At 34.5% G+C, this 27916-nt stretch overlaps 1 protein-coding gene across 19 annotated transcripts in view; it reads right to left on the bottom strand.

Annotated features, from left to right (window-relative positions):
• LOC105484909 (synaptotagmin 14) overlaps positions 1 to 27916 on the bottom strand; it is a 235512-nt gene that overhangs the window by 150594 nt on the left and 57002 nt on the right. For 10 of the 19 annotated variants that reach the window (XM_011747011.3, XM_011747017.3, XM_011747019.3 and 7 more), the window contains 2 exons: positions 16597 to 16761; positions 10100 to 10315 (listed from right to left, as the gene is read on the bottom strand). In XM_011747011.3, the coding sequence (XP_011745313.1) occupies positions 10100 to 10315; positions 16597 to 16761 (381 nt within the window). Of the gene's footprint in view, positions 1 to 10099; positions 10316 to 13343; positions 15266 to 16596; positions 16762 to 20045; positions 20099 to 27916 lie in introns of those variants that run through there. The other 9 variants (XR_989295.2, XM_011747008.3, XM_011747004.3 and 6 more) reach the window with 4 other exon arrangements.

Genomic DNA, 27916 nt, shown 5'->3' with positions numbered 1-27916 from the left:
ACCATACGATACTATCAACAGATACAGATAGCAAGCTATATTTAAAACTGCCCCATCCTGGGCAACATGGAGAAACCCCCATCTCTACCAAAAAAAAAAAAAAAAAAAACAAAAAGACAGGCATGGTGGTGCATGCCTATAGTCCTGGTTACTCAGGAGACCGAGGTGGAAGACTGCTTGAGCCCAGGAGGTCAAGGCTGCAGTGAGCCATCATTGTGCCACTGCACTCCAGCCTGGGCAAATGATTGAGAACCTGTCTCGACAAAACAAAACAAAACAAACAAAACACTGCCTTCCCATACTAATTAGTTTTATTACTGAGCCAGTTCACCATGTCTGGTTCCTAAACCTTTCTCAAGAAACTGTTCTTATAAGTGATCTTCTCTCACACTCTCATCCCTGTCCAACAGCGACGCAGAGACATGCATGAATCCCAACAACAGAGAAAGTTGACATACTTTCCTAAAACACTCCTCACTTCATCATACTCAATGATAAAAGACAGAAACCTTACCCTCTAAGATCAAGAAAAAGTCAGGCATGCCTACTTTCACCACTTCAACTCAACATAGTACTGAAAGTCCTAGCCAGAGCAATTAGGCAAGAAAAAGAAATAAAAGGCATCCAAAGTGAAAAGGAAAAAAAATTATCTCTGCTCACAGATTATATGATCTTCTATGCAGAAAATCCTAAAGATTCCACCTTAGAAAAAACTGCTAGAACTAATAAACAAATCAGACCAGGTACAGTGGTTCACACCTGTAATCCCAGCACTTTGGGCAGCTGAGGCAGGCGGATCACTTGAGGTCAGTAGTTAAAGATCAGCCTGGCCAACATGGTGAAACCCCATCACTAGTAAAAATACAAAGATTAGCTGGGCATGGGCATGGTGGCAGGAAACTGTAATCCCAGCTACTTGGGAGGCTGAGGAAGGAAAATCACTTGAACTCAGGAAGCAGAGGTTGCAGTGAGCCAAGATCACACCACTGCACTCCAGCTTGGGCAACAGAGCGAGACTCCACTAAAAACAAACAAACAAAAAACTAATAAACAAATCCAGCAAAGCAGCAGGATACAAAATCAACATTTAAAAAATCAGCTGCACCTATACACTAATAATGAACAATCTAAAAAGGAAATTTCTAAGAAAACAATTCCATTTGTGATTACATCAAAAAGAATAAAATACTTAGGAATAAACTTAACTAAGGAGGTGAAACGCTTGTACAATGAAAACTAAAACATTTCCAAAAGAAAGTAAAGACATAAATAAATAAATGAGAAGACACACTATGTTAATGCTTAGAAAACTTAATATTAAGATGTCAATAATACCCAAAGTGATTTACAGATTTAACGCCACCTCCATAAAATTCCAATAACATTTCTTGCAGAAATAGAAAAACATCCTGAAATTCATATGGAATCCAATGAGATCCCAATTCTGAAAAAGAGAAACATAGCTGAAGGACTCAAACTTCTTGATTTCAAAATGTACTATAAAGCTACAGTAATCAAAACACTGTTGTACTGGCCAAAGACAAACATATAGGCCAATGGAATGAAACAGAAAGTCCTGAAATAAAACCTTGCATATACGGTCAAATGATTTTTGATAGGGGACCAAGACCATGCAATGTAGAAGAGCCTTTTCAACAAATGTTCTGGGAAAACTGGATATCCAAATGTAAAAGAATAAAACTGAACCCTTGCCTAATATCATATTTTAAAATTAACTCAAAATGGATCACATCATAACTATGACTTAAAACTACAAAACTCTTAGAAGAAAACGTAGGGAAAAAGCTTTACAACATTGGATTTGGCAGATTTCTTGGACATGACACCAAAGGCACAGACAACAACAAAAAATACACAAAGTGGATTTCATGAAAATTAAAACATTTTGTCTATCAAAAGATACTATCAACAGAGTAAAAAATGCCAGTCCAGAATGGGAAAAAATATTTGCAAACTGTGTGTCTGATAAGAGATTAATATCCAAAATATATAGAGAATTCCTAAAACTCAACAACCAACCAACAAACAACGTGAATCCAAAATGGGCAAAAGATTTGGACATTTCTCAAAAAAAAAAGATATACAAACAGCCAATAAGCACATGAAAAGATGTTCAGTATCACTAATAATTAAGGAGATGTAAATCAAAACTACAGTAAGATATCACCTCATACCTATTAGAATGGCTATTACTTTGAAAAAACAGACAATAATAAGTGTTGGTTAGGAGGTGGAGGAACTGGAACCCTTGTATGCTACTGGAGGAAATGTAAAATAGTATAGTCACTGTGGAAAATAGTATGGCAGTTCCTAAAAAAATTAAAAATGGAATTACCATCGATCCACCAATTTCATTTCTGGGTCCATACTCAAAAGAACTGAAAGAAGAGTTTCAAAGAGATATTTGTACACCCATGTGCATAGCAGCATTATTCACAACAGCTAAAACACAGAAGCAATACAAGTGTTCACCAATGGATAAATGGTTAAGCAAAATATGGCACATGCACAAAACAGAGTATTATTCAGCTTTAAAATGGAAGAATATTCTGATACATGCTGTAACACATATGAAACTGAGGACATTATGCTAAATGAAATAAGTTGGTCACAAAAAGACAAATAGGATATGATTCCATTTATATGAAGTACTTAGAGTAGTTAAAACCACAGAGGCAAAAAGTAGAACGGTGACTGCCAGGGTTGGGGGAAGGGGGAATGGAAAGTTGTTTAATGGGTATGGAGTTCAGCTTTGCAAGATGAAGAGTTCTAGAGATGGATAGTGGTGATGGTGCACAACAATTGGACTGAAAACTATTGAGCTGTACACTTAAAAATGGTTGAGATGGTAAATTTTATGTTATGTGTATTTTACCACTATTTTAAAATTGAAGAGAAAAAAGGAATAAACTTCTGATACATGCTGCAACGTGGATGAATCTTGATGACATCATGCTGACTGAAATAAGCGAGACAAAAAAAGGACAAATAGAGTATGATTCTACTTATATGAGCTACCCAGAGTAGTCACATTCATAAGAGACAGAAAGTAGAATATTGGTTATTCGAGGCTGGGATGAGAGAATAAAAGACTTATTTTTTAATGGGTATAGAGTTTCCATTTAAGATGATGAAAAAATCCTAGAGATGGAATAGTGATGATGGTTGTTCAACAATGTGAATATACTTAATGACATTGAACTGTACATTTAAACATTATTAAAATGATAAGTTTTGTGCTATATATATTTTATCACAATAAGGAATAAAAAGAGAAAAATAAATACTGTAGATGTAAAAAATAAAATAAAATTCTACACTATTGGGAGGAATTAATCCCATCACATAAAAAGATATCCAAAACACCAAAGTTGCAGTAAAATAAGAGTCAAGATTATTTCCTCTTCAAATTGGCCATATTTTTAAAATATACACATGATAAAGAATTCCTTAGAGGAGAGATGTTCATACACAAAAATCTGAAATTAAGAAAAAAGTTTACCAAAAATCTAAATAAACATGTATGGTTGACCCTTGAACAACAGGAGTTTGAACTGTGTGAGTGTAGTTATAAATAGATTTTCATCCATCTCTGGCACCTGAGACAGCAAGACCAACCCCTCCTCTTCCTCCAGAGCCCACTCAACATGAAGAATGAAGACCTTTTTGATAATCCATGTCTACTTAATGAACAGTAAATATATTTTCTTTTCCTTATTATTTTTTTTTTTTGGAACAGGGTCTCACTCTGTTGCCTCAGCTGGAGTGTAGTGGCATGATCATAGTTCAATGCAACCTCAAACTCCTGGGCTTAAGTGGTCCTCCTGACTAGGCCTCCTGAGAAATTAAGGTTACAGGCATGGGCCACCAGGCTTGGCTAGTTTTTAAAAATTTTTTTGTAGAGACATTATAGGCATGAGCCACTGCGCCCAAGTCCCCTTATAATTTTCTTAATAACATTTTCTTTTTTCTAGCCTACTTTACTGTAATAATACAGTATATAATACAGATAAAATTTAAAATATGCATTAATTGACTGTTAATATTATCAATAAAGGCTTCCAGTCAACAGTTAGCTATCAGTAGTTAAGTTTTTGGTGAATCAAAAGTTATGGGGATCAGTGCCTCTAACTCCTAGGTTATTCAAAAGTCAAATGTAATATACCTAACTTTAACTATTCAAAGTCACTACACTATTTTTATATCAAAGAATTCTGGAAAATACAGAGAGAATTTTTAGTACTTTTCCACTTTGCAAAGAAATTATGAAAATTAATAAAAAAATTTTAATATAACAGTTAAAATGGACTTAAAGGAAATATAAACAATCTATTACTCTTAAATATTAAATTACTATAAGAGTAAAATATAAATAAAAGGAATAAATGAATATATTTTGGTAGTCCTAATTTTAAGGTAACATCAAAATTAATAGAATGAAGCTTGTGGTATAGCTATAACAGAAAGAGAATGACAAGTAGGGCTGTGTGTGTGTATGTGTGTGTGTAAGCTATACACCCTGAGACATAAGTGATGCTGAAAATTATTTTTCCATGGTGTTTTATATTAACTTGCCCCACAATAAATAATGTAAATTTAATAATACAGCTTTCCATAAGATATATCTATGTAATCTCTATGGGAAACTAATAATAAAAAGCTATCAATAACAGAAGACATTCTAGTAATTTTACACTGAACTTGATCTTCATATAGAATCATCTTGAATAAGCTTCTATCTAATATAAAAATAGAAAGTATTAATTAGCGTGAATGAAATTTCAGAGGTTGGTCTAGCTCATCAATTAAACAAGATACCCACAAACCATATTTTGACACTGACCTTTTTAAAACTAGAGTGGTTTATCAGAAAATGCCCTTAATTTTAAGCCCAACACAGTAAAAATAAATTAAAATTGGGAACAAAAGGATTTGATAAATTATTTTGATGTTTCTTTATTGATGTAAGAAAAATTTCTTACAGATATCATCCTTTTTGTAGTTCCAAAAAAAAAAAAAAGAAGATTAATATGGCCACCTAGAGGAGAAAACATGATAAACAAATATGCCATTACATTTTCTTACTTTTTCTAGAATATGTGTATTTCAGATTCATAACATATAACCTGCTCTAAAGGACCAATTGAAGGGGTTCATCTTGTATGAAATAGACTTAGGGGAAATATTAAAGTAGCAGTGATGACCTAATGAAAGCCAAATAACATTAATTTTGCTGTCGACTTGACAAGTATAGTTTTTATCTTGCTGTGTGACTTTGGGTTAAAAAAATAATCAAAGTCACTTCAATTCTGTAGAATCTTACCTACCACCATACATGGCAATGAAAATTAAATATGACAGCATAACAGAAACAGAGTGAGGCACATGGTAGGAACTCAATAAATGGCAGTCCTCTCTACCTGGTAAAATTTCTCTTGCACTGGTGTCTCCTAATACCTCTTCAGGTCCTCTCTAACCTTCTCTACTCCTGCAGATTTGTTTTCAAAATTAGCTGTTCCAAAGTTTCTCAACTGGAATTACTTAGGCTGTTGAGAAATAGACTAAAGGTTCCTTATTAGCATTAATGAGGTAAATATTATGCCATGTAAAAAAATGTATATTTTTAAATATTTTTCCTTCTACCTTGTGATTCCCTTTAGTTAACTCACATTAGTCAAGTTTAACCTTTATAAACTTGTGTGATGGTCACATGCAGACTATAGGATCACAGCAATAAGAAATGTAACTTACTCTATTCATCTCTTTATTTGTGTGTCATTTATTTTCTACTCACACAAGAAAATGAATGAAGTCCTACCAAGAGAACTGTACCCAGCAGTTCTCTTAGGTGGGTGATCAGCCACAAAGTAGCAGTTTCTGCAGAGGCAGCTTTGCCAAGGGGCAACCACCAGGTGGAGACGCAAATCCCCTTCTTTCCCAAACATATAACAGAGGGGAGTATCAGTGGGCGAGAGAAAGAAAGTGAACAGTTGGGTTACAAACAAAACCCCTCAACCACCTCTCTGACTCTCAGAGTTGATAAGGAGAGAATAGATGGTAAGAAAGCCTAGGCAGCAAATGTATACTTCCTTACCACTTATCCTCTCCTTAACAACACTCAATCTGACTTCCTTATTACTCTCCTAAAACTCTAATTGAAAATGATTGATCAACTTCTACTGGACAAACGGGTTTATCTGAATTATCACCCTCCCCAACCACGCTGCCTTCCTTCTTCTTCTAAAACTTTTCTTCCAAGGCTGATAAAATATAACATTTTCCTGAATCTCCTCTTTATCTCTTTTACTGTTTCTTTGTGTCTTTTCATGACACCCCTAATTCTCCTGTCAAAGGAAATGATTCTCTGATCTTTTCTCTCCACGCATTCTCCTTCATCAATTTAATTCATGCCCATAGCTTCTATTCTCTAAGCATATATGATCTGAAAACTTCTCCCTCAAATGCATTCATGATTACAAGCTTGATAGCCATTTCCAACTGCTTAAATATCCTGCCTCATCACTATGTAAAATCACTTATTATATCTCTTATCCACTGCCCCCTTCCAACCAAACACAGGTCCCTCTCTGGATTTCATATTTACATTAATGACGTCATCATTCTCCTCACCATACATGATGGAAATTAGTCATCTCTGATGTTTCCTTTCTTTTTCCAAATGTTCCAAACACATTCAGATCCTAAATCCAGTAAATTCTACCTCAATAATCGCTCTCCTATCTTACTTTATTTCTATTGCCACTACTGTAATTCAAACTTCTATCATTTTCCACATATACTACCCTATAGATCTCTTTAATCGGTATCTTTTCTGACAGTCCGCTTGCTGCTAAATTAATCTTTCTGAAGCACAACCCTGATTATGATTCCTTAGTAAAAAACTCTTCAGCAAATTCTCACTGGCAAACAAATTAAACCCTATCTTCCTAGTCAGGGGGCACTCCAGGCCTTCAACCTCATCTCTCTTTTCAATTTTAACTCCTATTCCCTCAGATGTATGTGTATAGATGCAGCTATGCTGGAGTCAAGTGGATTTCTCTCCATCCCTGAAATATTCTCTACATTGTATCACACTCTCCTGCTTAAAAACTACTGAGCAAGGCATTCCCCTTCTTCGAACAAAGATCCCAAGTTAGAGGCGCTGAAATATACTTTCTTTTGGATTCATGATTGCATGAAAGCCCTATTCCATGCTTGTTGAAATAATTCTCACTCAAGTCCAGCTCACCTAGACCCCATTAGACTTCCTGAGATTCCTATCTCCCAAAATCGAAATCACCTCCTACTCTGTGTATCTTTTATTATTTTTACTTTCTAAAGTTTTGTCAGCTGGGTGCAGTGGCTCATGCCTGCAATCCCAGCACTTTGGGAGGTCGAGGTGGGCAGATCAGAAGGTCAGGAGTTCGAGACCAGCCAGGTAAAGCCCCATGTCCATTAAAAGTACAAAAATTAGCTGGGCATGGTGGCACGTGCCTGTAATCCCAGCTAGTCGGGAGGCTGAGGAAGCAGAATCTCTTGAACCCAGGAGGCAGAGGTTACAGTGAGCCAAGATCATGCCACTGCACTCCAGCCTGGGCAACAGAATGAGACTCCATCTCAAAACAGTTTTTCTTTTTTTTCCCTCTTCTATATTTCTACTGCACTTTGTTCATGTGACTAACAGACCTCTCATCATATTATATTACATATACACTCACTGATTTTCCTCCTCCAGTCAGTAGGCTTTTTTCTTTTTTTTTTTGAGACAGAGTCTTGCTCTGTCGCCCAGGCTGGGGTGCAGTGACGCAATCTCGGCTCACTGCAAGATCCACCTCCCGGGTTCATGCCATTCTCCTGCCTCAGCTTCCTGAGTAGCTGGGACTACAGCCACCGGCCACCACACCCAGCTGATTTTTGTTTAGTAAAAAATGATTTTTTTTACTAAGCTGATTTTTTCTATTTTTTTAGTAGTGACGGGGTTTCACCGTGTTAGCCAGGATGGTCTCGATCTCCTGACCTCATGATCCGCCCGCCTCAGACTCCCAAAGTGCTGGGATTACAGGCGTGAGCTACCGTGCCCAGCCGTCAGTAGGCTTTTGAGAGAAACAAGCTTATGATCTTCATATCCACAGTATCTAGCAGTGTATGACTGCTAAAAAGTGTTCACAAAAGCTTTTCATGTTTACAAAATAAATAAATCTAATCTCGGAATGCCTAAAATTAAGTGTTTCATCAAATAATTTAGGGTAGGAATGTGTAAAAAAGTACAGGATAGCTCCTAAATATATGGGTAAACTAAAATGAGAAAGTGATTCTGGGACACTTGGACCACTTGCAGAGGTTAGGGCAAGAATAGTAAAAGCACCTAGGTTGTATCTCTCTCCTCACTGCTCTTTCCATAGTCTATAAAGTCAGGCTAGACTAACAGAACTACCGAGACATGCTCAAGACAGCAGAGGGGTGTTGGGGTGAGAGGAAAGAGAAATGAATAGAAAATAAATCCTAAATGTACACCTGCAAAAAGGGAATGCACACTCAGGGCTTGCTCATGACCATCACTGTTTTCACTACCATTATAATTAGCTACATTTACTTATCACTTACTTATGAGCTATCAGACACTATGCTAAAAACTGTACCACATCTATCATTTAATTTTCATGGCAACCCTACCAGTTCAGTATTACTCATATTTTACAGACAATGAAAGAAATCTAAAAACAATGAACTATATTGCCAAAAGTCTCACAGCTAATATGTTAAGAGATATGGCCAGAACGTTAATAAGGACCAGATCTCAAAACACATTCTCTTCCTGCTCTACTATTCTTGTACCAGAGGTGTACATAACTTGGGGACTGGTTTTACTGCTTTACATTATTTAATTAACTTAGTAAGCACATGTCTTCTTTTCCCTAGTACTAAACTGTATTTTTGAGGGTAGAGTACATGTCAAATATTTTTTATCTTTTCCCTTGAATCTCATAATGACCATATAGCAATCATTCAGTATTTGATTAATTTATTATTATATCTGTGTACTAACAGACATAAGAATTGAGGTGCACTAATCTTTAGTTGGCATGAAGCCAAATACAGTAATAGACGATTTATCCCCTTTGACAACTGTACATGTTGGGATAAGACTCAAAGTCATCAACAGTAATAGGCCCTAAAACATTAAGTCACAGCTACAAAATCAAGGATCGCTTGTGTTTATGTATACTGATAAAAATGATATCTAGGATATGTTATTCTTCCCTTCATGTCTGGGTATAAAGATAATAATCATGATGAGCACCCATACAGTCTATTAAGCAAGTGAATAATTTATTTAAATGTGGAAATAAATATGCTTTAATTAATGGCAAAACCTGTCTTATTTATGTCACAGAAAGATGTAAAAACATGTATAAATGGACTGACATCTTCTATACAGGTTGAGTTTTAAAGTCAATTTCAGTACATAACACAAAATCAATTAGAGACAAATAATCCTTCAAATTACTGAAATCCTTGAAAATCCCTTAAATTGCCTTTAAAGCATGGTATAATATAGTACCAGCTCTCAATAAATTCATCTCAGACAGTTTTCCCTTCTGCACAAAACAGATTACCATTTCTTCCGCTGTGTGCCATGTGCAACATTTGGCTGGTGTTTAGGAGCCATATTGAATGAAACAGCATACATTTACACACTGGAATCATATTCAACACCGTGAGAGACTTAAACTCTATCAGTTCCTATAACAGGTATAGAGAACTGATTCCATCTGAGAGAACAGCAGATTCACATCTTCCATATCATGCTTGCTAAGCATATGTTCACTGTGAAATGAGAGCTACAATTATCACATCACGTAAATTATTTGGTTTTTGCTTTGGGGTGTTTTGGTATTGGTTTTGATTTTTGGCCTGAGGCCAAAGATATGAATTTGAATAAATTACATTTCCAGAAATGTGACTCTACCGTGTGAGCTCTCTTGTTTATTCTGCAACCACAGATTCCTAGAATTTCAGGCACAAGTAATCGAATACTATAGTGTGTCATGTAAAAAAATAAAACAGCCCATCTTACCTTCATCTATTGATGCTTCACTACTGTATCCATCATACTCTGCGGATAAAGGACTGTATTTCTGCCTTGTTTCCCAAGCATAGTTCTTTTGTCTAGAATCTGCCAGTGGTAGTCTGGAATTGTGTGTTCTGGATAAGGCCTCATGATATTTACCCAGTGCTTCATCTTCACTTTCAGAGGACGAACCATGCTCATCTTTGTCCATGTAGGAATTATCTATTTGGAATGACATGAAGAATAAACCGTAATTGAAAAAACATTTCCCTCCCCTCAACTGGCCCTGCTGGGCCTGTGAAATGAAAATTTTTATGCAATCAAATATGGAAAATTTGCTGAAGTTATACATATAAACACACACATATATACACAAATATATATATATATACACACACACATATATATACACAAATATATATATACACACACACACATATATACACATATATAACCTGAATTTTCAGATTTAAAGAAATACAATTTTTTCACATAAGAAGCCCAAGCTTTGGAAAAAGATCAGCTTGTATACTCTATTATATAAATAATGTTTGTTAGTCACAGGGATTTTTCAACCATGTTATATATAAAGGAAATTATAATACTTACCATTTTACATTTTTTGAAGTATAAGTAACACATAAGTGAAGTTCTAAGTATTGCCAGTACTATGGATCTGATTCAAATAATTCACATTAAAAGACACATTTCTGGTTCTCGTTTTGGTTGAAATTTTCAAAACTGATAATACTCAGTGCTAGCAGTAAAATACAGCAATGGACAGGTATACACTATTGGTGAAATTATAACTGATACTACTTTCCTAGACAGCAATTTGGCAAAATATATCAGACTTTTAAATCTGCATACTCTGATCCATTTCCAGGAATTTATCAATTCTATTTCTAAGAATTCAGCCTAAGAAATTAATTAACAGATGAGTAAAGATAGATTTTTGAAACAATTCACTGCATTGTATTTAATGGCAAAAGAGATAATCTAAATGTCCAACAGTGGGCTTTGTTTAAATAAATATGATACATCTATTCAATGATATACTATGCAGTCATTAAAAATGAGGATGTGAACTTAAAAGAACTCTCAGGGAAAGAATAACTACAATATCATGGTATGAGAAAAAAGGAGGTTAAAAAGTAGAAGTTATAATTACATTCCCATTTGAAAAATATATATACACACACGTGGCATGTACACACACATAATGCAGTCTAGGTATGCACAGACAAAACTATCTGTAAGGATATACACCAAACTGTTAACACTTACTGCTTGTGAAAGGCAGAATTTCTAAGAAAATTTTACCTAAATATACCTAAATTTCAAAAAAAACTTTCAGGAAGTCTAAATTTTTTATTGTTCTAAAAAGCACTAGTTATTACCAGTTTTTTAAAAAGGTAACCACTTTGAAACTGCACAATAGTGCAACTTTCTTAGAATTATTAAACAATTCTAGAAAGATGAAGAGACTACAGTAGTTAAAATTCATTAGTTCAACAGGGTTATTTTTCTCTTTATAGTCAGTTAAGATAATCTGTAGTAAAGAAATCGAGGCTGAAATTTGAGTGGGAGTTACAGAATAAGTAATTTTTAAATACAGGACAGAAACTAAATGCTTAGAGTTAGAAAAAGGTTATATGTCATCTAGTCTAGTCCTAGTTTTTAAATCAGTAAAATAAAGCCATAAATGGGTAATGCTATCACCAATGTCACATATTGTGACAGTGCTTGCCCAATACATAGCCAATAGTCACATGTGGCTATTTAAACTAATTAAAATTAAACAGAAATTAAAACCCAGTTCCCCATGCTATTAGCCACGTTTGAAGTGCTCAACAGCCACATGCAGCTAGTGGTTATTGTATGGAACAATGCAGAGATGTAAGACTTTTTCATTGTTGCAGAAAATACTATTAGACAACAATGAGATGGCCGAGCCATAAGACCTCCGACTCCCAGTGCAGAGCTGTTAGCATTTTGTTGGATACCACGGTGGGGATCTTAAAGCAGCAAAAGGTTTTGAGTCTCTTGAGGAGGGTAATTAGTCTGTGGCCAAACTTCACCTATTAAAAAACATTACCTAACGTAACCTGCATTAGAAATAGAGAAGAAAACCCTTCCTTTTTCTTTTCTTTTGTTTGTTTGTTTTTTTGAGAAGTCTCACCCTGTTGCCAGTCTGGAGTATAGTGGCGTGATCTCGGCTCACTGCAACCTCCGCCTCCTGGGTTCAAGCAATTCTCCTGCCTCAGCCTCCTGAGTAGCTAGGATTACAAGCACCCACCACCATGCCCAGCTAATTTTTGTATTTTTAGTAGAGACGGGGTTTCACCATGTTGGCCAGGATGGTCTCGATCTCCTGACCTCGTGATCCGCCTGCCTCGGCCTCCCAAAGTGCTGGGATTACAAGCGTGAGCCACCGTGCCCGGCCTTCCTCCTTTTTCTATACCTTATAAACCCTGTGTCAGAATCTGGAACATAGGTACCAGTAATATTACCGTTCAGCTAAATGAAGGGTTAACCTATGGATCAAAAAGCTTTTGAAAATCATTTGGGAACATGCGTAAGTTTAGTACTGACTATATTGTGGAATATGTTAGAAATATTTGGTTTCTTTAGGTACTAGCATGCTTCTTAATGAAAACAAATTTAAAAAGTTAAAAACCCTACATGCTACTTGTAATGAATTTATTATGAGTGTCCATTCTACCATTATTTTCTGAATAAAATAATATGTAAACTATTTTACATTATTTTTTAATTTTTGCTACTTTAAGCAGTAAGTCTATCAGAACTAAACTGGGCCTACCAAAGATCACTAAATCTGACAATCAAAAAATTGCTAGAATGGACGGGCACAGTGGCTCACACCTGTAATCCTAGCACTTTGGGAGGCCAAGGCGGGCGGATCACGAGGACATTAAGAAGACTTTTCAGTTCTGCTACGATTACATACATAATAGGGACATTAAGAAAAACTAGGGCTGCTGAAAAGTTGGCCAAATAATGCAGGGACCAGGGGCAATACTTAGCGGCACAAATAACATGAATGCTCTCAAAGTCATTTTAGAAAAAATACTGAATGGCTTTAAAAATGTTTCCCAGTAAAAGGATTCAAGAAAGTCTTAAATGTAGACACATGAATAGGAAAGCTGAGAAATTTGGATGATGTTTTGCTAATTTAAAAAAATCAAGAGAAAATTTAATCATTCACACCAACATTAGGAGACCTCACCTTTTTCTGGTATTAACTTAGAATATTTTTCATCTTTACTCTTTACTGTTCCTTTCTTGGCAGAAATTGCCTCAGTTTTCTTCGGTTTTATGTCTTCTTTCACTTTACAGTATTTCTTTGAATTTATTTGTTCTTCAATTTTCCCAGATAACTTATCTTTAGAATTAGTTGGTGGTGCTGGATGTATGTCTTCTTTTATAATGGATTTCTGTGTCATATGTCTATTGCTTGTCAAAATACCTTTTAAAGAACATTCATTTCCTGAACATTCATTCCCTTTAGATGTTTTACTTTTAACACATTTTTCAGCTTTCTTTAAACGATCTGAATGCCCTAAATTGGGAAGATGTTTATATTTATTGAAATGCCCCATATTCTCTTGATCTCTTCCCAAATATACATGTTGAGATTTAGTATATTCTTCCTTTTCACGATTATCTGTACCAACGTATTTCTTTTGCTCATACAATTTGTTTATTCCATCGGCATTCTTCTGATTTCCTTTCATTTCTTGATATCTTACCTCCTTTAAATCATTCTTACCATTATTGGAAACTCCTAGTCCAATTGTTTTACATCTGTTGGTACTTTCAAGTTCTTGACAAATAGATCCAGCCCTTGTATTCTGTTTGATAACTGATATCCCACCATTATTCATGCAGCCTTTCAAAGAAGAATCACCAGTATTACCAGTATCTTGATATCCTGATAGAGTCTGTTGCCTATCATTAACATGTTTAGATACTCTTTCTTCATATATACCTTGATCTTGCTTTTGTGAAACTGAAGTTTTGCAAGTATTTATTTGCTTTGCTCTATGCTCTAAATTGGCTTGTGTTTTCTGACAATTAGTGTTTTTGGAGACTTCTGTTAACCCGGCATTTTTTTGGTTAGAAGTGTCTACAGCTTCTTCTGCTACAGAGCTTTCCTCTTCTGGGCGAAAGCCACTTATCATACTTGTTACCTGCTCAGCAACTGAGTCAGTTAAAGCATAGCTGACCTCCCCAACAGCAGTGGTCAAATCCTCTACAGCACTACTGATTGTGTCTACCAGAGAGGACACTGAAGGCAGATTCTGTTGGAAATTTCTGAAAAATGCCATTTTCTAATTCCTTGTTCCTAAAAGGTGCAGTAACAGAATTTTCTCTTCTCAAAATATCAACCACTTTGGAACTTGAATTTAACATTTACTTAAATGTTGCTATTTGTCAGCTCAATATTAGCAATTCACATTGTAGCTTTCAATCTTTCTGTAAATACATTATGCATTGAAAGAAATATGCTGAAGTAAAGATTCTTCCGAAAAACAAAAATCAAACCACTTGGTTTAAATGTTATGACATTTTTTCTCACTCCACAGCTATTGTAACAGCAGCAAGACAATATTTTTCCCTCAAATACTATTGGTTTTTATTCTATACCTGAAAGAAGAAGTATAAAAAGGATTTTTATTATGTACTTTTAGTTTGCTTATTAATAGTCTATGTAAGGGAACTACCCTATCTTACTAATAAACTACCCAGTATCATTTCAAATTAAGAAAAATATTAGAGGGAAATATCTAAACAATTTTGCCTAGTGGTAAGATTAGGGGAGAGGAGGTGTGGACATTTGCTGAGTGGCTACTATATGCAAGGCATTGTAATTGACACATTTTATCCCACTTGATCTTACAGTAATTCTAGGAGGTAAATATTATCATTCCTATTTAATAAGTGAAAGAAAAACAAGGCTCAGAAAAATAAAGTTCCCTGAGACATTTTCAAGGGATCCTCAAGGTCAAGACTAGTTTTACAATAACAGCAAGGGGGTACTTAACTTTTTCATTCTCATTGGCTCACAAGTGAACACGAGTTATCCAGAGGCTACATGCCAGATTGAATGTAGAGGCAGAAATGAGAATCCAGCTGTCTTCCATTATGCTAGTCATTAAAAAGATTTGCAAAAAGTATAACAAAATCACTCTTCTCACCATTTTTTCCCCATTTTCTTTTTGTTTTGGAAGATAGTTTTTTTTAATTTAAAGATGTTATTTATATTAATGTGTAATAGTCTTGTTTTTTTAAAAAATAAATATTTTAAATTTTCTCAGTTTTAACTCTAATATGGTACATATCAATAGATAAAATCCACATAAACAAAAAGCTCTTTGGGAGTACTTAATAAAATTTGTACAAAGTTGTCATTAAACAAAGGAAAAGCCAGAAACACTGAACCAGTGAATTACCAAAGGCCGGTAAAGAGATACTTTTAGCCAGTTCTTTCTGCACAAATGATCAAAAAGCAGGACTGGAGTGGATTATAAGAAGCATTGAACTTAACCAAATTAAAACTGTATAAAATACTATTTATAGTTTCTTAATGCAAAAGTCACAACATATAATTTAATAACTTACAGATTCTTGTAAGTAACAGGGCTATCACCTTTTAAGTTATCAGATGTAACAGAAAAGCATATCTCCAACACTTATCTCTGTACACAGATAAGTAAAGCAAGATTTCTCAGCTATTTTTCATCACATTCTTCTAAATTAACACTTTGCTTTTATAATTTCCAATTCGTTTCTGCTATCATTTATATAAACCAGTCTTTGGAAATAGAAAATTTTAAAAACTCTTGTAGTAATTAAAAAAACATTCCAAGGAAAATGTTTCCATAAGAGAAAGAATGGTATTTACAGCCCTCATCTTTCCTAGTATCCAGTAACGCTATAATATATGGTGCCAAGGGAGGGAGCAGAACACTATTTTTTATCATCACAATTTATATATAAATTAAGTTACTAAGTAGAACCACCTCCAACTCCTCCAAACAATAAAATTACCCATTAGCTGAAAATTAAATAGCAGGTAAAGAAAAAGGGTGAACACTTTCAAAAGTGTTCTAGGGATGTGGAGAAAAAAGTTCTCTAAAGAGCTTCTTGGACAATGGAAGTATGCTACATAAAGTAACAACATACTTCCTTCTTCCTCAAGCGCATCTGTTCCTATCATAGGCTCAAAAGTATATCTTACATATGAAAATTAAAATGTCATTTTGTGATAGTAGACAATTCACCTTTATGTACTAGCAATTCATGAACAACAGAAGGACACCTGAACATAATTTACTCAACAGATCTTTTACAGAACAGTAGCTCAAATATTAGTTTATTGTATGTCACAACCAACCTTTTTATTGCATATATTAAAATAAGTAAATAATAGTACAGATAAAGAGAACAAACAAGAGAAGCAGCAATATGATACTTACAAATTTTATCTTGTGAATTCTTCCTTGTACTGTATTCTGAACCAAGATCTGGAAACCCGCCAACATTTTCAAAACAGAACTTCTTATTAATATAGAGAAAAAGGAGCAGCATCAAGATAATAAACACCCCAACAGCTGACAAAAATCCAACTGCCTCTGGAGATACTAGAGAAAAAAAAGTCACAGCTGTAAGCATTTATTTTTCTTTAAGCTACAAATAAGAAGGAAACCCCAAACATAAGTTAGCTTACTACCTTATTTGAATCATATTTTTAATTGTCATAGTTTAAAAATAGTTTCATTTATAAGAAAAACAAACTGCAAAGTTTGATGACAGTTGTTCAATCTATTCAGCAGCATTCATTCAAATTTTCTAAGTTTCCTTAAATATTCAGAGGAACAATCTTAAAAGACAGGAGTCAGCCAGGCACAGTGGCTCACACCTGTAATCCCTGTGGGAGGTGTGATTGTGGGAGGCCAAGTGGGGAGAATCTCTTGAGGCCAGGAGTTCAAGACGAGCCTGGCCAACATGGTGATACCCTGTCTCTACTAAAAATGCAAAACTTAGCCTGGCATGGTGGCACATGCCTGTAATCCCAGCTACTTGGATGGCTAAGGCCTGAGAATCGCTTGAACCTGGGAGACAGAGGCCACAGTGAGCCAAGATTGTGCCACTGCATTCCAGCCTGGGCAACAGAACAAAACCCTGTCTTAAAAAAAAAAAAAAAAGACAGGAGTCTATAAAATAGGCAATCATCATATGTTTAATCCATCGAAGAGCACTGCAAAAATTTGAAAATAAGAATTAGAAAAAAGGCCAGGTACGGTGGCTCATGCCTGTAATCCCAGCATTTTGGAAGGCCAAGGTGAGCAGATCACTTGAGGTCACGAGTTCAAGACCAGCCTGGCCAACATAGCGAAACCCTGTCTCTACTAAAGTACAAAAATTACCCAGGCATGGTGGCGGGCACCTGTAATCCCAGCTACTCAGGAGGCTGAGGCAGGAGACTCATTTAAACCTGAGAGGCAGAGGTTGCAGTGAGCCAAGATCACACCACTGCACTCCAGCCTGGGTGATACAGTGAGACTCTGTCTCAAAAAAAAAAAAAAAAAAAAGAATTAGAAAAAAGTTATATCCCATGCACGGATATATTACTTAACAAAATTTATGAGAACACATATCATTATTTTTATCTCTAAAAGCTTCAATCGCTCTTTCTTAGTAAACTTTGTATTCCCTAATGTGGCATTCAAAGCTCCAGCCTCCCTTTTCAATACTATACTCCAGTCAAATGTTGTACTCATTGCCTCAGAATCTGCAATATTCAATACCACACTCCTTGTTTTTATTGATCCTCTTCCCTTGCCTAGAACAACCAACGCCTCTCTACTATATCCTACTCATTCACTCAACCAACTTATATATTTGGAGCACCAACCATATACCAGGCATTGTTATATAAACAGTTCCTGAGTTCCTTGAACAATCTGGTGAAGACAGATACAACACAGCGTAATAAAGGCAATATAGTGTAATAAAGGCTATGATTGGGAAAGAACAGGGACTATGAGAACACAGGAACACTTATTCCAGTGCTGAAAGATCAAGAAAGGTTTTCTGGAAGTTATGGACTCTATGATTATATTTTAAGAATTAATAAGAATTACTTCAGGCAGAAATAACATGTGCAAAAGCCCAGAGACAGAGGATCATGTTATATTCCAGAAACTGAATGAAATTCTGTTATGATAAGCTACTAGATTTTCAAGAGAATTTGGTCCCAAGCAAATATATGAAATCACCTAGAGAGGTTTTATACAGTGGGAAAAGACAAAAGACAGCTTCTCCAGTCCTTGGCAATCTCTCTTTCAACTTTTTTATTTGTCACTATATCAGTCATTTGAAGTTAAACAGGAGCTAAGTTTTTGTATCCTCCTTGTCTTACAGATAATATTCAAGTATTAGCTGAGAATGATTCTAAGTTTCAAACACCCCTACAAAGATCCCTGTATAATCTACTCTTCCTCCTCCATCATTCAAGCAGCAACTAAAATGTTGTTTTCTCTAAGATTCTTAAATCAGAGAGCAATGGCAAATAGTATCTTAACTCATTTGTTAAAAATGAAGTCACCAATTGGTCAATGATGAGTGCTCTGATTTCCTTTTTCATTATTTATAAAAGTTAGGCATACGAGGTATAGAACTGAATAAGACATTATATCTTTTCAAAGCGGGGTCAATGGTGTTACAGTAGAAGATGAAGCAGAGTAACACTGTAAGGCAGGGGCAATGGGAGTGAGAGGAGGAGTGAGAGTAGGAGGCAGCAGGAATGGTAGGAGTGCTAGCTGGATACCAGGCTGGTGCTGAAGGACAGATCTTGCTCCTAGAACCAAGAAATTATAGCCAGACATTAGCCTTGCCTGTCTTGTCCTCAGGCTGAAGCACAGCCAGGGAAGAAAACTATTTTAATAAAAGAAGCTAAGGTATATGACATAAAAACAGTGGTATGTATCAAGCCTGAGATATGGTGTAAAAATGAAAACAGAATAATTAAAATCAACATTTCAGATAGCCAGGAAAATCAGAAGCAGAACATAATCTGTTATGAAGAGGCAAAAAAGAGCAGTATTTCAATATTACACTGTAATAACAAATATATATAGGAGTTCCTCTTTTAGTCCAGGCTCAAAACACTCAGACATTTAATGCCTTAAGTGGCTACACAAGATTAGATATCATGCAGACTGAAAATCTCCCATGTCTTGGAAAACTAAATGAAAGAGAAAATGTAGCTCATGTCACTTAAGAAAGCTAGTTATCGATAACAAAAATAGCAACAAAAACATATAGCATATACTATATACCACTCACTGTTTTAAGCATTTTATATATATTAACCCATTTAATCTTCACAAAGATCCTATTATCATCCCAATTGTAAATTGAGACAAAGAGATATTAAACTATGTGTACAGATAGTAAGTCAGGATTCAAACCCTGTCTGGCCCCAGTGTCTGCGTCTTAACTACTACTCATACTGCTTCTGTTTACCTTCTCTCCTCTTCTTGCCTCTTTCTATCCCTTGCCTCAATCCTTATTTCTATGTTCCTCTTTCATCTTTCTCTTGCCCATTTTAAAAATTCAACCTAGTAGGAGAGATCCACTATAAGCAAGTAAGTATAACATATAGTAAATACTATAATAGAGATATGAATATAAATTATTACCGGAACACAAAGAACCAGTACCTGAGAAAGTCACAAAATGCTTTAGAAGAGATGACACTTGAATAGGGTATAAAAGATTAATAGAACCTCTATAAATAGTAAAAGTACATTTGAAATAGCATGGTTAAAGACACCTGGCATTTAATAAGACACCTGGTAAAATATACCTGGCATTCTTTAAGCACTAATGGGCAATAATCACAGCTGTCATATTTATTTACCTCTGTATCTTCGAAGTACCTAGGACAGCACCACATAGCTGACATATAAACATCTGTGGACAAATGGATGGATGAATGAATGAATTAATAAATATATGTGTATTCAGGAAAGATCAAGAATATACCAGAGGAGCTGTAACTGGAGATGAAAGCAAGGTCCATATTGTCAAAGAACCTTGAATATCATCCAAAAATTTTGTATTTGGGGAGTAACATGATTACAAGTATGCCTTGTAGAACTATATTGGTTAAAAAAAAAAAAACAACTAGAAAACTGAAATATGGTAGCAAGTCAACAGTGGTAAAATATCTTCAGTTCTTTAAGTAGTAGCAGTGGTAACAGAGAAGGGTGAAATCTAGTCTTTATTCAAAGAAAATTGATAAAGATCCACTTATGTAAATTTAGAGAGTAAGAAAGAAGAAGAGTTGAGGTTAATTCTAAAGTTTCTGCTTTGAGTGACCAGGTAAATGGTAATGCACTAACCAGAATGAAGAATATGAGAAGAAAGGCATTTGGATTAGAGCATGGGAGGAAAGAGGAAAATAGAAGGAGAATGATAGATGATTAGTTTAGTTTTTGACATGCTACATTGGAAATGCCAACAGAATATTTCACAGAGGGAAATATGAGTATGATGTTCTGGTAAAGGTCAGGTTAGTTAACAAAATTTGAAAATTTTCCCTCTTTTTTGTTCCTCTTATTCCACATGAAACACTTCACTCGCTAAATAAAACCAAGCTGGCAAATGCAGGTGCCAGGCTTTATTAATGGTAAATATATTATGTTACATATCTTTAGATAAATACATACTGTGGCATCAGACAAATTAAAAAAAAAAAAAAAAAAAGCAGCTTGCTCCACTAGGAAAAGGTGAAATATGCCTGCTGTAAACATACTATTCACATAATTCCCTGACTGAATGCCTGTTTTTTACATTCATTAAAAATATTTTATCTATTTACAATTTTAAAACAGTAATATGGTCATAGACAAGAAATAAAATATCTTCTAATAAAAATATTTAAAATCTTCAAGCTCATTTTTCATCCTTAGCTGAGAACTAAACTAATATTTATTATTTCAAATATATTATAATGATACCAGAAGTTAGCCAGTAACAGTTCTGAGTATAAAACTCAGAACTGTACAGGTAAATCCCACCTGTACATAAAACTGCAATAGAAGACATACTGAAATTAAACTAAAGATATGAATACTGTAAACCATGTTTGTCCAACCCATGGCCTGCCGGCCTTATGCAGCCCAGGATGGCTTTGAATGCAGCCCAACACAAATTTGTAAACTTTGTTAAAATCTTATGAGTTTTTTTTTTTTTTTTCTTTTTTTTTGAGACGGAGTCTCGCTCTGTCGCCCAAGCTGGAGTGCAGTAGCGCCATCTCGGCTCACTGCAAGCTCTGCCTCCCGGGTTTACGCCATTCTCCTGCCTCAGCCTCCCAAGTAGCTGGGACTACAGGCACCTGCCACCTCGCCCGGCTAGCTTTTTTTCGTATTTTTAGTAGAGACGGGGTTTCACCTTGTTAGCCAGGATGGTCTCAATCTCCTGACCTCGTGATCCGCCTGTCTCGGCCTCCCAAAGTGCTGGGATTACAGGCTTGAGCCACCGCGCCCGGCCGAGTTTTTTTTACAATTTGTTTTTAGCTCATCAGCTATCCTTAGTGTATTTTATGTGTGGCCCAAGGAAGCCAAAAGATTCGACACCCCTGCTGTACACCGTCAATTAAAAAATTACACAGATTTAGACCTCACTAACAAAAAATATATTCTCATTCATTATAGGAGTAGAATTTCCCCCTAAAATCTTTTTATACTATGAATCTGCTTACAAAGTCATTCTGCATAAGTATTTCTAAAAATATGGTTAATTTATCTATACATGAAGCTACCTTCTTTCAAGCATTCTAGGCCATCCACTGCAGGAAAATAAATCTATTTAAATACATATGCCTCTTAAGGAGGATCTTCAAAATCTCCATTTATGCCAGGTGTGGTGGCTTACGCCTGTAATCCCGGCACTTTGGGAGGCTGAGGCAGGTGGATCACCTGAGGTCAGAAGTTCAAGACCAGCCTGGCCAACATGGCAAAACCCCATTTCTACTAAAATTACAAAAATTAGCCAGGTGTGGTGGTGGGCACCTGTAATCCCAGCTACCGAGGAGGCTGAGGCAGGAGAATTGCTTGAACCCAGGAGGCGGAGGTTGCAGTGAGCCAAAATCGCGCCACTGCACTCCAGCCTGAGTGAGAGTGAGACTCCATCTCAAAAAGAAGAAAAAATTCTATTTAAAAGCACACAGTCAATAATTAGTTTAGGTTAATATTACACATCTGAAGAATTAAATTTGTTGAATATAGTCAATAACTCAAATTTCACTAATGCACTGTTTTCCCATCCAAATTTGCAAAGTTTTAATGTGGTAAACAACAAAACCAAGACCAACTAAAAACCTGAACAATATCAAACACTTAAAAAGTGCTTATTATTTAACAGGGACTATTTTAAGTGCTTTACAAGCATTATCTTACTTAATCCTCACTGCAACCATATTTTACAGATATAGATACGGAGGTTCACAAAGAGTAAGTAAAATCTTCAAGATCTTAAAATTTTTATTTAGTGACACAATCTGGATTTGAACTTGGGCACACTGACTCCTGAACCCAAACTGTTAACTGCTAATCTCTTAGCTTCCCATTTGCCAGATATTGTTATAATTGCTTTCATTTTAAAATTTAATGCTGAAGACAATTTTATAAGTACTATAATATTATCTTAGTTTTTAGATTAGTAAATTGAAGTCCAGAGAATAATTAAGTTGTCCAAGTTCACAAATCTATGAAGTGGTAGAACCTGGATTTGAACCTAGACATTTTGATTCCAGAATCCATGATCTTAAACACCAATACCGCTCCTTGTACGCCAACCTGCATATAAAAGATAAGAAAACGCTACATGACCAAAGTAACATAGCTTACTATATATATTATGTGCAAATGTTTTATTTATAGCTTTTATATATGTTAAAAAATAGCAAGCAATTTCATCTTCCTCAAAGTAAATACATGAATTTTAAAACTGGAATCGTAACTTTTTTCTATTCAAGTTACTATTCAAAATATTTTAGAATTTAGAATTAAGTTTAAAAACCAAAATATGCAGTACATCCTTGTATGCCACATTTGAAAAGCTAATAAAACACATATGAATTAAAAAACTAAAGGTACTCTGTAAAAAATAAGCTTGATATTCATTAGCAGTGCTCAATAAAGAATATTAACTGCTCTCTGTGAGCTATATCATCCGCTATATGAATTACCTAAAGATCATACTGCAAAGTGAGAAGGGGCACTAGGTACAATATCTCACCAGAAAATGTAGAAAGTTAAGTCCTTTCAAGTCTAATGATTATTTGTGTTATGTATACTGAACTGGCTCTGGCAGTTATCTTTATATTTAGAAATAAATGTATGTGTTTACAAAAAATAAACTTTAAAAATACCAATTTTTTTAAATTTTAAGCTTCAGTAACAGTGGTAAAATTCATTTTAATTTCTACAGATAAGTTGGTCATTAAAAAGATGATAAAATTACAATCTTACTAAAGTCAAAGCAAGAGCAAATACATTTCAACTTTGCAAGTATTGTAGATTTCACTTAAATTCTGCATCATATTTTGTTACGAAAGAACATTTTCTAGCTAAGAAAATTTTTTCTGAGAAAAATGCTAGGATATACATAAAAACAATTAAACATATGGGGGATATTTATCTACTAAACCAACACATTTTCAATTTTGATTTACTTGGACCACAATAATACTCTAAATAATACTTCTATCAAAACAAATTAATTATAACTTCTAATATAAATTTTGCAAGACTATTCTATTCATTATATCTTAAATGCAAAATTAAACAAAAAGTACCTCTGCTTCATCTAATTATTTTTTTAAAAAGATAAAAAGCAACAACTTACAATTTGCATTATAAGGGATGTATTGCTGATTTGTCCTGCTGGGCATGAAACACTAATCCTCTAACTCCATGTCATGGATACCTTAATAATTCATTTAATAGATGCAATTCTATCTCTTGACCAAAATGTGAACTATCAAAGGCAACTTTCATTGAAAAAGATATATGTGTTTTACATTTAATTAGCTCTAAATATTTTCCCCATATTTTAATCAGAAAACTGCTATAATTTATTTTGCTCTGGGTTTGGACATAGAGAATTATTCATAATTCTAAGAGATAATTTAGGAAAACAGAAGGTTAATATGTTTCAGTTTCCTTTTATAATATTTCAATTAGTTCACAAATAAAATTTCCCTCAAATTTTTATATTACATTATAAATGACACAAAACTGGAAAGAATATATGTAAATCAAAAAAAGAATGTAGCAATGCTAGCTGTTAACCCCAGATTTTATAAAAACCAATCATTACAAAGAGCATTTACTGACAGAAGTAACACAATTCACTGGTGAGTAACTTAAAGGGACAACGGATGAAGGCATAGATGGCAGTGATGTGAAAAACTAAGATCTTAGGGAAAAAAATGCCCTCTAAGAGAAACAGTTACCTACCTGGTCAGGTTGATAAAAGACATGCCACTCAACTTGTTTCAGAGTTCAAGCCATGAATAGATTGAACCTGTATTTCCTCTAAGTACAATGCAATAAATTGAAAATTCATTTGAATATCACAACAAAAAACCCTAAATCAATCTTGAAGAAACTGGAAAAAACAGAAAACCCAAACACTTATCAAGTATGGAAAACCAAATATAAAGTATATTTAAACCACATACTTCTTACTTAATAATACTTAATGTACTTCATATATTTAAACCAAATCTTAATATAAAACTGTGTCAATCTCTGGCAGAGACTTTTCTTCAAGGACAGTCTTGATCGAGGCTTTAGAATTATGATTCCAATGAAGTTTAGACTAAGAAAAACTTATTTTCCTGGCAAATCTCTCTATAGCAAAGCATAGTCATTCTTTTGAACAACAAACTAGGGTTGACTATGTCAAATTTGTTCATTACCTATTCAATGTGTATGGATTCCTTTAAAATTACCTGAATGAGAAAAGGCATGGGCAATATCTAAGGTCACCGCTTCCTCTCCTTTACTTTTTCAATGATTCTTTGTTCTTTCTTTTCAATAAGATCTTCATTGCTGAGCTACTATGAGTAAGATTTTGAATTCAACACCAGCCCCAAGGGAATATTCTGGTTAAAGCCAATCTGTGATTTCAACCACAGTTTTAGATGTGCTTATTTCAAGATTTAGTTCAAACCCATCAAAATTCTGGTAAATACAAAGCAGTTTCATTCAAATCTCTCAGAGAGACACCATCTTCCTCTTAAATTTTAATATTAGGACACCTGGTTCTCTTCTTGAAATGATCAAAACATTGTTCGCTCACTCAAAAACCATCTTTCCCCTTACTAAGCCTGATCCATTCTGAAGAGAAGTAGCTTTTCCTGAAAACATTGAAGGGTTCAATAGATTTGCTGTGTACGAACACATAAATAGGCAATCAAAGGTTCATCTAACCTTACCAGCATATCATGTTTTCTTATCCACTAAATAAATGAGTCCAGCATACTTTAGTGATGACAAGAGCTCAATATCAACATCATACTGTGTTCCCACCCGAATATAGCAATTGGAATGTTCTACTCACTTGCATTCTCAACGCATATAGAATAAAAAATGTGTAGCTCCATTTGCAAAGTGATACCATTCTACCTCTTTGTTGATATATCTGTATCAGATATAGTAAAAGCAAAAATATTTGAAATTTTAAAGAAAAACTACTCTAAAAGCTTTGCAAAGAAGATACAATCCTTTAAGTTTAGGTACTGATAGAGTTCTGAGTAACCTCTGAACAAGCATCGCAGTTTTGGAGCAGAATCATGTGAGAAACAGTTTGAGTCTTTGTCGTTAAAGATTGAAATATAAATTTTAAGTAATTAAAATAAAGTAGGACCTACTTTCAATAAGTAAGGTATTATAAAGTAAGAAGTAGTGTTACAAGGGTCACCAGCAACCAAATCAACATTAACTGAAGAGAGAATTTGTCAATTAAAAAGAGAAAAGATAAGCAATGAAATGATGAAATTAAGAGATGTAAAATTTGGTGGTATACCATGACAGGTCTTTCAGTGGTATCCATTTTAGTTAGATATTTTGGGAGATATATAAACCCGTGTTACTTAATACCTTTACCAATGACCTGAATAAAGGAATTGAGAATATGTTCATTAATTTTGTAGAAGGTCCTAGGAATACTGGTAGGGCACGACTGCTAATTCGCTGAAAGAAATTAAGATACACTAAGGACCTCAATATATTAAAGAAATAACACATCAAAACAAAATGAAATTCAATATGGATAATTTCAAGGTTACTACTCCATTAGGGGCCAAACACTAATAAATGTTAATGAAAATGTTGGCTCAGCAAAACATGTCAGGAAAAAAATTAAAATAATATAATACAAGTCAAATAGAAATCAGCAGTATAATGTTTCTAACTGGTGAAAACTAATCATTCTATTATGCTATCTGATTCTGATGAAGCAATTATGGTCTCCAATTTCAAAGTAAAACTGAGAACATCTAGTAAAAATACATTTGAAGACTTTCACAATAAGGAAAAAAAAATTTTAAAGCAGAAGAAAACAAACAGAAACAGCATTTGTTAAAAAAAAAAAACTAAAAAATCATTTGTGAATAAAATTAATGTGGGAAAAATATTAAAACCAGTATTTGTAAGGATTTTTCCAATATTCAATGCATTTTAAAAGGGAAACTGTTTCCTAATCCTGCTAAAGAATATAATGCAATGGCTTAAAGAGAGCAAGTTAAGAAGCATTGCCAGCAAGTGACTGGTCAGCAAGCTGCTTTCCAGAACAGTTTGATCTTTGATGAGTTCATCACAGTCTACTGTGTTATCCTCACTTTCAGAAGACCAAAAACTTGTCTTTTTTCAGGGCCTAGAGGGCCTATGTGAGGTAAAAAATGAATAGAGGTAAAGAATCTAGCATTTAGATCCTGTTACACAGTAGCCAAATAAACTCAAATGGCAGAGGATATATGAACAACTTAAAATTTACACTGGAGAAAACTCCATTAGAATAACAGAAATGTTAACAGAATGTCAAACCAGGACACACACATCTTCCTGGTATTAGAGTACCTGAAAAGCTGAAACAGTAATTAAAAGGTTTCTTGGCAGGCACAGAATGAAAACTAAAGGGAAGAAACTCTACCAGACACCAATAATTATTTTAAAAGTAGAATAATAAAAACCAGATGATATTGGCACAGGAATAGATAACATACCAAAAAGCCAGACATAGACACTTGCACACATAGATTCTGATGTATGACAAAGTTGGCTGCAGAGCAGTGGGTGAGTGGGGGATCATGTTTTCAATGCATTGTGTTTGGAAAATCGAGAATATAACGGAAAAATGAATTTACATACAAACCAACTAGATAGATTATAGATCTAAGTGTGAAATGTGTTAGCCAATCAATATTGCAGAAAAAAATACAAATACTTTTCTTCATGATCCCAAGGCAAAGGATTTCTTACTAAACAAGACATAAAAATCATAAATCACAAGAGAATACTGATAAATTTTATTACATTAAAATTTAAAATTTCTGATCATCAAAAGATATCATATAATGACTAGGGAAGCCAAATAATATATTGTATGGAATAATGTATTTGCAACACATAATCAGGAGGAGAAGGCTCATATCTAAATATATTAAAAATGTGTAAAAACATTTTTTTTAAGACAGCACAAAAAAAATGGGCAAAGTCC

Source organism: Macaca nemestrina, chromosome 1, assembly GCF_043159975.1.
Source record: "Macaca nemestrina isolate mMacNem1 chromosome 1, mMacNem.hap1, whole genome shotgun sequence".
Taxonomy (NCBI): Eukaryota; Metazoa; Chordata; class Mammalia; order Primates; family Cercopithecidae; genus Macaca; species Macaca nemestrina.
Note: the sequence above shows the minus strand (reverse complement) of the source record. Positions and strands in the feature narration are given on the sequence as shown.